General features: G+C 33.8%; 1 protein-coding gene across 1 annotated transcript; it reads left to right on the forward strand.

Moving 5' to 3' along the window:
* Positions 1-208: 208 nt before the first annotated feature.
* LOC134854744 (tetraspanin-9-like) lies at positions 209-5,229 on the forward strand. Its single transcript, XM_063871102.1, has 4 exons — positions 209-347; positions 631-773; positions 4,379-4,478; positions 4,928-5,229. Exons 1-4 carry the CDS (start codon positions 209-211, stop codon positions 5,227-5,229), a joined length of 684 nt encoding a protein of 227 aa, XP_063727172.1.
* Positions 5,230-12,907: the final 7,678 nt, after the last annotated feature.

Here is a 12,907-nt window from a genome sequence, read left to right on the forward strand (position 1 = left end):
ATTTGGCAAAACTGAATGAATGTGTGCCTAAACCGAAAGTGGCGTAAAACGGAAGTTATCAAGGGAGAGAGACCTTGGGGTGGGGAAATGAAGTGGGGGAAGACTTTTTTGAAGTTTCATTGGAGCTTTTTCGGGGAAGAAGAACTCAGAATTTTCAGCTTTTTTTAGCAAAGCTTAAATCTAAACTGAGATCCTATTCCTCTCAGGCATGGATGTGACGAAGGGTATCAGCTATGCCCTCTTTTCCACCAGCATGGTAGTGGCCTTGTGTGGACTTGGTGGCACTGTTCTGAACAACAAGACCATGCTCTTCATATACGGAATGGTTCTGCTCATACTGCTCTTAGGTGAGTGAAAAGATCACTTTAAAAACACTCGATACTGCCACTAAGATGACTAAATTATTAAATTAGATCTTTATGGGGTTAGAGATTATCGTTACTAGGTACCATAGGATGGGAGGGGGATTCATTGAGGTTATAGAGATTCATTTTTCGCCGCATTAGCCCAGTTCTCTATTTGATAAAATTTTCATTACATTTTGTTGGCTACACCTTTTGCAGAGGTTGTGAATTGTTATAAGACTGTTGCTTTCAAAGAGTACTTTCAAAATATTCTCGTTTGTTCCAGGGTATGTGATAATGTTGGTGACCTCGATGGCTGTGTTTGGTTATGCTGCTTCTGATGTGAACGAGTTCTTGAATACAACCATGAATAATTACGAGGGAGAGGCTGGCTCAAATTACCAGTCTAAAAGCTGGAACGTAGTGCAGGTGAGGATCTAAGCTACTTTATCTTTTCTGACTTCCGATTAATTTCCCAGGTCAGAAAAAAAACGCCCAATTTTGGTCAAAACGCAGCACCAGTTGTTGGCAAAGGCGACTGAATTTTAACAGATTAGTTCTCTGATTTACTTATCTATTGTCTGTCCAACTCCTCTAAAGATCGAGAGGGTTTTTTCATCAAATTTGCAAAGAGTAAATTTAGAATTGTTACTGTCGGAACTTCACGATACATTTGACAGCTCACTTACAATACATTTACAAAAATTACATAGAAGACAGTCATAATAAGTTACACAGCTCACTTCACCCTTAAAAAAATTTTTTACATCACCTTTTATTTAGCTGCAACATAAGATATGAGTGATATTTTTTGCATGAGGTAGCGAAGGATTATCGAGTTTTGATAATGCATTTCCTTGAGCTGGATTAATTTTTGTTCACCTAATAATTCGTGGTTTAACAAATACACTACGTAACTGCATTTTGTAGTCAACAAACTCAATATATACAGTCCCGTGCCCAGCGAAGACCTTTTTTCTTGATAGAAATATTATATAGATTACCTAGCCAAATTTTTTTGTATTTTCTTTATAGAAGTGATCTAATTTTTTCTTACTTTAGAGAGAAACAGTTTCTGGAAAAAAATAACCAGAAATCAGTTCACTGTTCAACCGCAACGAGATAAACATGCTTCGAGTATACACAATAGCCATACCAAAACAATGCAAATTAACAGTGGATATAACAGTGGACCACCGGTGAGCACAACCACCTGCGTAATGGCAGGTCGGGAGCTCGAGTCCTACAACGAGAGATTTTTTCTAGCTAGAAATAGCCTAGATTTTGCTAATTTCTGATCAGAAAAAAAAAATTTTTTATGAAAATCTCTGCTTTATTTAAACATTTCACAAAGAATTTCTGGCCAGCAAATTATATTAGATAAAAAGTATTCCAGGTCAGAATTAAAAAAAAACTTCTCGGTACGTGTTAAAGTTTTTACCGAATGACTCTCTTTTGCTCAAGATGAACGAAAAGCATATTTTGATACTCGGGGAAATTCACACATCCTACTTCAGCCAGATCAGAGTTTCTTCTGCAACATGGTTTCAATGAAGGACAAAATAACTGATTAAGGGACTGCTTTAGGGGGGGCACTTTTTCCCTTTCCCTACCCTCAGGAATTCAACCCACTGTCGACCCAAAGGGTCATCCTTTCGGTGCTTCTTTAGGATATCCAATTTTGGCTGAACGACACTAAATATATACTAACTTAAAAGGGTGCCAATATATACTAACTTTAAAGCGGAACGCGCGCCAGAAAAGCAATTGTTTGTTCAATATTTTCCAAAAGTGCCTAAAAACGAGTTTTGCCATATTGAAACTTTCAATTTTGCATTGAATTTCAAAGCTTTTTAAGAAAAAAAATGTATCAAAGTTTTTGCTTCTCAGACAAATCTTGAGATTTTGGAGTGGATAACTTTCCTTCCAATTATATCGAGTCATCTGATTAGATAAGCTATAATCATCTCTTCTCACTCACAGTTCAAATTTTTATTGAAAGAACTGAAACTAGATTTGAGGTTAATACTTTGTGCGCTGCATGAAAATTTTTAGCTTTTTAAACCTTTTTTACCTTTAGAATGTTGTTCATTGTGCCTGAACTTGAAATTTTTGGATCTATAAACCTCCTCTAATTGTATTTTGAAACTGTAAATCCAAAAAATTATGGTTATGAATATTATAAAAATTAATAGATTTTTCGTTGACTGCATTTAAATGTTAGATTCGTAAATGAAGAAGAATGCTAGTTTCAGTAAAGGAATTCGATAGATTTGGCTGCGCTCGAAAAAACATTGGCAAAATTTGGTGAAAGTATTGACAAATAAAATAGAAAAAGCTTTTTTATCTATTCTTTTTCACAACCTTTTGCTTGCGAAGTGCAATGTGACAAAGTTTTTTGTCTAGTGGCGTAATAATTTCATCAAATTGTTCACTTCAACTGAATTTGGAATGATTGATTTCACCACTTATGCTTCAAATTGACGAATTTGATCTGCAAAAGTGCAAGAAAACTGGAAAGAGATTTGCTCGTATCAGGGTAGAATAATGAGTAATCCGATTACTATTTAAAAAGTGCAGTCTCAGTTTTTTCTTTAGTTTTATTATTTGAACATGAATAAAGAAATTATTATTTTAATATACGACATGTTAAAAACATCCCTATCCACAATAATTTAAGTACAAAGTGATACATTTCGCATATAGTCCCTACTATTTTAGATGAAATATTGCTCCAATTTAATGTTGATTGATGTGAACCGGTTGATATTGCCGGGTAAGCGTTATAGATAGGGTAAGCGTCAATCATTAATCGATCCAATTTGATCAATCAGATATTTTCAAGCGCTCATAACTTAGAAAAAAATCGCAGCTGCAAAATCTTTTTAATTTTGAGCTGTGGAGATGACTGTTTTTGTTGGTAGACAAAATTTTTGAACAGTGCTTCTTAAAATTTCAAATTTCGATGTTTTTGTGGAGAAAAAAAACAACCGACAGCAAATCCTTGGTTATTTTCCCTCGTAGTTGTCTTTGTGTCTCTGTGTCTAATTATTTTTACATGTTGCTTTACAATTTACAATTTTTCTTTCGAGTAAATTTTGATAGCTTTTGATAGCTTTTGATTTTTTTGTCAAAATTATTTATTTTAGAGACTTAGGTTAAAAACAAAGAATAAGTAATCATATTATCTTTAACAAAAAATAATGAAATTATTGAACCAATATCAGTTCTGTTCCTAATAGAGTGTCTTTCATAAGTTTCGTATGATTTAGCCTGAAAAAGGAAAAAACTCAGACCATATGAACACTGAGCAAGTGTTCTTATTTTTCCAAAGAAAACAAATCATGGCTAATAAGACTTTGTTAGAAACTAAATTTAACCTCCTATGATCTTTCTTTGAGGAAGTCCAAGTCCTGTCATGAGGAAGAAAGTGCCCTACGTCATTGCTCCCTACCCACTTTTCGTGAAGTGATAGGAACAGCAACTTTTGTTTGAAACCATTGGTACACTATTGCTGTTAGACAAGACTACAGCATTCTTAATGTATGCTGCAGAAAACGTAATTCTAGAACTCTTATTATAAAAAAAGCCAATAATTTTTGTAAAACTGCTCAAGCTCATCCTTTTTTTTATCAATTCTTGACACAAAAGGTGGCTCACTTTTTTGCTAATTTTACTTTTTTTAAAATTTCTTTAATGAAGTTCTAGGAGTTCTAAATTTTCTGTAAGAGTAACTAATTTGTACCTCTGTGTGGAAGCATTGGTTTCAAACCATAGTTTAAAAAAATTATATTTGAATAAAAACAAAAAAATTCCTTTGGGATTTCTCGATATTTGATGCACTAGCCAATGCAAAATGATAGAGAAACGGTTAGTTGACAAATAACTTAACAATAATAATGGAAAAATGCTTTTTTGTTTTTACGAACAATTTTTGCCGATGCCAAAATCTCTCTGTTGTTGATGAGACAGTTGTTAAAAAAAACTCGGTTCTTTTTGACATCAGCAGGATAAAAATTCACGAAATATTTCAGCTTAAATTCAATGTATGCGGCATTTCAAACTACACTGACTGGAAGAAATCCACCTTCTACGAAAATGGCACACAGATATTGAAGTTGAAGGGAGGAAAAAGTAAGTTAAATATTGGAAAAAGTGAAAATATGAAGCACCCTAAACGTTTATTTTTTAAAAAAAAGTTCATTCTGAAATTTTATCATAAAATGTCCTTCAAAATGAATGCCCTTTTTGAAAAAAAAACTTAACATCAAGAACTTTCGCGATCAAAGTATTTTATAATTCGACGGTTCGACCGAAGAAAAACTGTCCGCTGAAAATTGCTCCTCGACCGCGGTTTAATAAATATCCTAATTTGTCTACGAGTCATTTTAACATTCGGCATCAGATAAAATAGTATCGTCAGTTTGACATGGTCCGAGATAACATCGAATGATAAATTGCAGTTTTTTCACGAATGATTCTTTTTATTTTTTGCGGTCAACGGGTTTTCAGTCACAAAATTCCATCTTATTCTTTTTCAAAGTCGAAACTTAAATCGAGATACATTACTTTATCCGTTTCAGCTAATACCACGCAATCTAATATCACGCAATTCTTCCCGTTGACCTGCTGCAAGGACATCGAACAGTTTATTACCGTGACCGACATTAACAAAAACGCCGTTAATGTCTCCAAAGTACCATACGACTTCGCCGAAAAATGCTACAATAAAGCATCACCGCATGTAAACGAGAAAGGAGCACGTGATGATGTGAAAGGTCTGCTGATTACCCTTCTGATTTTAAGTCTTATAGGAATGCTGATTGTCATCGGAATCCAAGTGTTCCTTGTATGGGCTGCGTTCAAAGTTTATAACAGTATCTAATAAGTGTGTTGTTGACTAACCATTTTTTTAATGCTTTAAATTCATCAAATCTAAAGTTCATCATCGCTTTTTTATGGAAAAATCTTCCTGTGATGGCGCTATAATTAGGAAAATGTAAATCTATGATATCACTTGATTTTGTCTTTATATCATTATTTCATATCGTCATGAAAATGTTAAAATTTTAAATAAAAACTTTTTCTTCTATATCTTTTTTTCAACAATATTTCCTTCCCCAAACAAATGATTATGTTTCAATTTTTATATTTAGTGATTTATGAAAGTACCAAATGAGCGTTTCATTTGAAATCTGACTAACATTTTCAGTGACGTCAGCAAAAGTTTTGGTCTTTTTTTAGGTCACCCAATTTGATTTCAAGAGCTAACCAATAAACTATAAGGACCTTATTTCGCTTAAAAAAAATTGTTTGCACCGCAAGCAAATTTTTGCAAAAAAGAGCAAAAAATGACTTTTTGAGCACTTTACAAAAATTGACCAAAAACTTGCGTTTTTCGGCGAGCGCTCCCAGCCCAAGTTTAGTTATATTGGCGCCTTCAGAATTCAGAATTTTTTGAGGTAGTTCAGCCATAAATGGATGTTTTGAAATCTTATCGAAGTGAGAACCGTTGGAAAAATTTAACAACCAGAATTGAAGAGAAAAGGCGGTCACCCCCCCCCCCCCCCCCCCCTCGCGCCCTCGGCATGCTACTGAACAATTTATATCTTCAAACTACTAACGAAACCAAGTAAGTCAGTGCTGAATCCCATCCTTTCTGAATAAGCAGAATTTCATCAGAAAGACAAAGCTCAATCAATGAATTAACCATGAGGTAGAAAACAAAAAAATGCTTGTAACAATTACTTACTGTCGGCAAGCTCTGAAACAACCTACGTTTAATTCTATAACACTAATTTATTTTCAAGAATATTCATTGGTTAAAATAGTAGTTTTTGGAATGTTTTTACTGGCTCTCAACGTCTATGAAAAAAAAACATAAAAAATACACATAGCGTGTTTTATTTCATTTTGACATATTCACTGAGCTGCATAAAAGCCATTTACGCACAAGAGTGTTAGCACGAAAAATATTGCGTGTTAAGTGTCCAAGTTAACCTAAATTTGCAATTTTCAAACCGCCATTAATTTATGCATATAAAAAAACTCGGTTGAAAAATTGCTATTTTAAAAAACAAAAATTGTCAGAAAAACAAAAAACCATACTCAGCGAAAACAATTCATCGTTCTCTTCAAAAACATTCCTGAAAATTTTTTACTTTGGGGAGAGAAGTTATAGTTGAAACATAAATTAAACTTGCAACTTTTTTTCACGGCATAACTTCAAGTATAGCGTAAAATTTTCTTCGACATAAACTTAAGTAAAAATGAAATGATTTTTTTAAAAAAACAATTTTAAGTGTTGGTACAATATGAACAAACTTTATTTTTATTTTTTTGTATAAACTCGTCAAAATTCCACAAAAATTATCACAGTTAAAAAAATAAAAGGTGAGTCTTGGGTGTCAAAACATTTTAGAATGAATATGAAATGTATTCAAAAAAGACAGGTAGAATATATCATAGACTAAAAAATCGTGTCAAAAATTGAGTAAGAAATTACTTGTTAAGAATCGATCAAATTTAAACTACGATCTTCAACACAAACATTCTGTTACAATCTTCAAAATATGCAGCAAAAAAGATCACGTGGGCGCGAAAAATCATATGAAAAAAACTTTCAGTTGCAATTTAAGCTGCTCTTTATAGATTTTTCAAGAAAATTGTTTCCGTAGGTGGTAAAGTTTACTTAAAAGTTTTGCTATTTAGAAATTGACGCCTGTCATCTATATCATTTCTTGAACTGTTTTGAATGTCTTCAACTTCATAAATAACAACGAGCTCAGTGCCAGTCGTGTTTTTGTTCAATATTTATCATGAAGCCGGGGGATTCTAAAAAATCTAATTCTCAGCAAAACTTTCTTCTATTATTCAATTAAAAATTCTCGGTCACCAAACATAGCCCGAACCATTTTGTTCTTTCTGAACTTCAACTAACAAAAAGAACAGGAAACCAAATTGAAAATCAAAACTCAACTACCACAATGGACCGACGAATAATTCAACCACGACAAAATAGGACTCTAGCAACACCACAAGTCCAATTCAACAAACCCCCATCCCCAACATCAACTCCCCTAGATTTTTCAAGCAACAAATACAAAGCAAACATCCATCTGTGAGTTTGACATCGCAACAACATACACCAATTTATTTATCAGATCACTTAGGTTCAAAACCCACTTCTGAACAAATTAGAGAAAACCCATTCAACCCCCCACCTCTTCACGTAGGCTCCCACATTGGATAAACTACATATTTACTCAATGCGAGCCAAACCATGTTAGCGAACCAATAGATATTTCCCCAGGTAAAACTTTATCATTGCCAGAAACACTGTCCCTTCCATCAACACCTTCAATAAAAAGTATAACAGCATTAAGAACTTTTCCAACAAACAATCATTTAAGCGACAGATATCAGGAACAAAAAAAAAGTACAAGTAAGCCCCACGATTAGATTGGAATCCATTTATAGCACCACCTACTCTATTTGGAAACTATCCAGACAGTAATTGCTTTTACAATTGAGCGATAAGTAGGTTACAATACAGAGTTCATATATACAAAGATATTCAGGAGCACAAAATTCAAATACAAATCTTAGTAAACGAATTTGAAATAAGGATAGAAACAACAACCTGGTAATTCACCCGTTACCCTTGTCTCAACCAGATAAAAAATCACAGTTCAGTCTTTTCCTCCTCCGTTTATATGCACAGAATTAGTCTACTAATACGATAGATACACTAAAAAGACAATAGGCTACATAACATTCCACAACCCATTTTCAGGATTTTCGTGAACAGATATCTCTTAACGCGTTTATCAAGAAACTCCGCTCACCTCCTAGTACATCCTGAACCAACAATTCATAACAAGCCCTCTCCCTGAACAGGACCACATGACGTCCTCGTAAATCATAATGATTGCGAAGATCAACAACAAAAAAACTCTACACAAATATGCAATGACCCAAGTCACACAAAGTGAATCAGAACTACAAACAGTCGAGTCAGCTAATGTATTTGCAACACTTTGTTCAAAAAGCTAAGCTAACATTCTCTCAGATTGTAAATTCACAGCAAATTTTTCTGGAAAGAATCTACATTGCTCTCAAAGCTCCAATTGAAACAAAAAAAATAGACTCAATCTTGAATCTTTTTACCAGCCGAAAATTGAAGGACTAAAACTTCTTAACTCTGAAGACTGCAAAATGAAATCAAACGTTCAAAATTGATAAAAACGAAAAAACAATTTTCAAAAATTATTATATTTTCACATTCCAGATTCAGCACGTCAAGCAGAATATGAACAACACCAACTAGATGGAAGGTATCGTTATCACGATGCACACGGACGCTCAAATTACGACATTCACGATAAAGTTTGGATATCTCATTTGGAATAAACGACCCATCGTATTGCAAAGTAAATACAAAAACTCAGAATATCAAGAAAAAATGTTTATTGAATGGAAAATCCAACTTGAAAATGTTCAATTGAAACACAATTTAAAAGATGACACAATTTTTTATCGAGAAATCCGCTTATTTTTTTCAACAAATGACCAAGGATTTTGCAACCTCACCACTCGTACCCAGGCAACCATTGTTTGAATTCCTGAAGACTCTTTTACCACATTTAAAGATGCTAAAATTTATGCAAGAAAGATAAATTTTCACAAAATTAGTTTATGATATCTATACTATTTGATCAAGGACCCTGATCGAAAAATATCAGATAAAAATTCATTTAGAAACATACAAAGAATACAAAACATACCAGCATGTTTTCGAACATAATCTGAAACAGAATAAACATGTAAATATTTGGAACCACTTTTTGGCACACAAAACTCGAAAAAACTAGTCTGAAAAAGGATTCCATCCCATCCAAATAAAAAACAATGAGGATGATGAATCCAACATACCCGTCCAAATAAAATTATGAAAACACAGAAGGTAAACTCCTACCAGAAAATCGTGACGGTAAATGACTAAAAAGATTATCACTGAGGTCTAACACATACTTCGGCACAATCTATCATGACATTCAACTTGATAAGAAGCTTGACTACTCCATCCGAAGAACTTTTCGAAAAATTTCCTTATCTGAAGTTGAAACACTACATCATTTATGTAAACTAGAACGAACCACGGATTTAACAATATATAATTTTAGCCATATTATAAATACATTATGCAGGATACCTACTATCAAGTAATCGCTCAATTTTTTTGACTATGAAAGAAATATCCTTTCAAATTATCCTTGCACTAAAAAAGTCTCATCACTGTATGTATTTGAAGACTAAAGATGCTTCCAAAGAAGACGTTTATTTTATAAAAAAGTGTATTTTAAAGATACAAATCATCACGAACAATGTTTTTGGATCTGTCCCATGTGGATCAGAAAAAAGCCACAACGTAGTACAACTTAACCCAAACTAAGATAAGTATTATCTTCTTACACCCCAACCCACCTTAACGCCACCTAAAAGAACATTTTTACATGGAAGCATTCCCACAAGAGCTGATAACCTTAAAATAGATTTGAAATCCATAGGCATAAATTCTAAATCAAGTATCCAACACGACATACGTACACAAAAACTTCAATAACTCCTTACAAAAATGGACACCATCCAACGACAATGTTTTGATCAAAAGATCCGAAAACTCGTTGAAACAGCCAGCTTCTCTGATGTCTATAAACAAGATATCGTTGATTACTTCATAGAAATTAAGGACTATATTCACCTCAACGGAGAAAAAATCTCCCACAAGATTTCTCACATATCAGTATCTTTAGTTTTTTCAAAAAAAACGAACTCCTAGCATTTCTAGGATGCCCTATTTCATCATAGAAAAATTGACTATATTATACGCAATGGTCAATTCATAAGAATGTTATTTTCACTCTTTAAAAGAATCTGTAGCCCATGTGCAGTACACACATAAAAACAAATAGACAAGCTATCGTAGCAAGAATCTTATTGGCATGATTTTTTGGAAATTTCTCGGCATCAATTAATGAAGTTCTCTTAGACGTTCAAATTAGAGATTATAACAAAAAACTATCAATAAAACCAAACACATATGATACTTCACAAGACAAAATAACAACAATACACAAACACACAGGTTCATCAGAATTACACAACTTATCAAATCCTAATCATTTACAAATAGTACCATAAGATTATAGAAACGCAATCTCCTTGGCATCACACATACACCAAAACAACGATATGCAACGATGCCCCATTTCACACATAGCATATCCGCCACAAAAAATTGATAAAACAAATGAGTAAAAAATAGATCAACCGCATACCATAACATTTTATTCTCGGAACAACCATCTTTTTAGTCCACAATGATCCGCCAGATTGGATAACTGAGTCGTTTTTTTCCTATCCGTCCAACCTTGACTGAAATAACTCTCTCGTTTTCAACTCAGACCTCGCTTCTCCTCTTTTACCCAATTCAAGCCCTAGTTTTTCTACATTTCCGTCAAACTCACCTCAAATGCATTCTGATGACTCAAAACAAACTGTTTTTGACACTCACTCCACTTTAAATAACCCTACCATTGATACAACTGACAAGTTTTTAGACTTCGAATCAAGGCCGACGAATTTCTCATAACCAACCTTTCACCCAAGAACTCTCACTATCCCTGTAGTACTATCCACGTCCCATCGCTGACCCCATTCTTTCCCCGCTTTCCAGTCATTCCACGATACCCCAAGCCCCATAACTGATGGATAACTTGAGCTTGATCTCGATGATTTCATACATAACCATCAACAACTTCACAACACTGACCATGAACTCACTATACATCAGTTAACCCACTCCGCTTCAACTTCAGAATCCTCCACACCATCTCTCCTCAATGCCCCCACTTGCATCCCTATAAAACTAAATTACGCCACAACATCTCCAAGATCTTTATCTAACCGTTCGTCATCATCACAATTTATTCGAATTAACCATACTAGTCATGTTAAAAAAATTTTTTCGAAAACCTTCACTTCTTCCTCCCATTATAACTATGATAATAATACAGTAGCTTAGTACCAACCTATCACCTATTTCGACAAATATTCCCTCCTCCCCACACTCTCCTGGATAAATAAATTTACTAGCCCACTAAAAATCCATTAGGACCAACGACGACCATGAACTTTGCGACACCATCGTTCACCAACTCACAACTTCACTACAACTTAATCAATTTACAAAAATTGGACTATCACAAACTATTAGCCACTTCATTACACGCAATTGTAATCAGTTTTCCAACACGCAATATGACCACACAGACATCCGCTACATCGAGGATTCACCATAAGACACCGATTCCGTAGTAAGTTCTCAACTAACCGATTTATATTAATTAAAATTGACCACATAATTCATTTATGTAGTACCAATAAAAAGCTTGATCATTTAATTGGCCATGCATTTCATAACACCAAAGCTAACGAATACTAATTTAGCAAACTAAGGAGCATGATATTAGTTGCTCGCACGAAATCAAGCTTAAAACTAAACTTACGCCTAGCCAACCATACTACCGACTTATCCAATGTCCTTTCCTTCAAAGCTCACCATCCCAAAACCTCCATCACCGTTACATGTTCATTAGGTCCATATATACCTAGCCTTATTTTCTTAACTTCACATATTGCATTAAATCCACTAACCTTCACGGCATCCTCCGATTTACGGCCGAGAAGTGTATACATTTTGCCCTTCCATCCCCACGAACATTTTCCCTCCTGGAAGTTCCCGCCCCGTTATCATCCCGAACGAGTATATCCAACTAGTTCAAACACCCTTTTGGAACATTTAGAAATTATTCACAACATTAAGTTTAATAACAAATTATATAATCTAATTCAGAACACTAACAACGAATTTTCCAACGCAACTGAACAAGTTAAAATCATTCGCGAACTAGCATTGCTTTGGCCATTTTCACGTTAAGACAATGTCAATTGAAAACCAGCAAAGATTTCAACGCCTTCTTCCAAAACTGAAACTAACTTTCCAATCGGTAATTTTTCGGAAATTAACCCTCAGTAAGTATGAACTAATAAATGTCACAAATTATTTTGCAATATTTCACCCACCATTGCACGTGTGTCTCACCCTTTCTTTTTTGAATTCACACATAGTTTCTCTGGAAACATTTTTTTAAATCAAAGTAAAACAAAGTTTTTCGAGTAATTTATAATAATTCTGCTGAAAAATGCTAAATGTTTGTTGTAAATTTAAAAACTGTATTAAAATTTATACGCAGCAAGGAATAAAAAAGTTTTTGCTGTAAATTCTCTACACGAAAAAATGTTTAATAATGAGTAAAAAATCAAGATAAAACTAACTTTTTTATGTACGCTTTTTTTTCTAATTTTTACATATATCATTTGACTCGCACACACATCACGCAATGTTTCCTCATAATTCAACGCATTTTGGCACTGTAGTGTGTGAGATATGGATAAATTTCTAGCTTGACAAATAAACTGGTCACAATTTTAACTTGCTA

This window comes from Symsagittifera roscoffensis, chromosome 9 (assembly GCF_963678635.1).
Source record: "Symsagittifera roscoffensis chromosome 9, txSymRosc1.1, whole genome shotgun sequence".
Classification (NCBI taxonomy): Eukaryota; Metazoa; Xenacoelomorpha; order Acoela; family Convolutidae; genus Symsagittifera; species Symsagittifera roscoffensis.

Coding starts and splice junctions, on each gene's coding strand:
- LOC134854744 (XM_063871102.1), top strand. CDS start 209: ATGGATGTGACGAAGGGTATCAGCTATGCCCTCTTTTCCACCAGCATG. Junction 348..630: donor TCTGCTCATACTGCTCTTAG/GTGAGTGAAAAG, acceptor CGTTTGTTCCAG/GGTATGTGATAATGTTGGTG. Junction 4,479..4,927: donor GAAGTTGAAGGGAGGAAAAA/GTAAGTTAAATA, acceptor TATCCGTTTCAG/CTAATACCACGCAATCTAAT.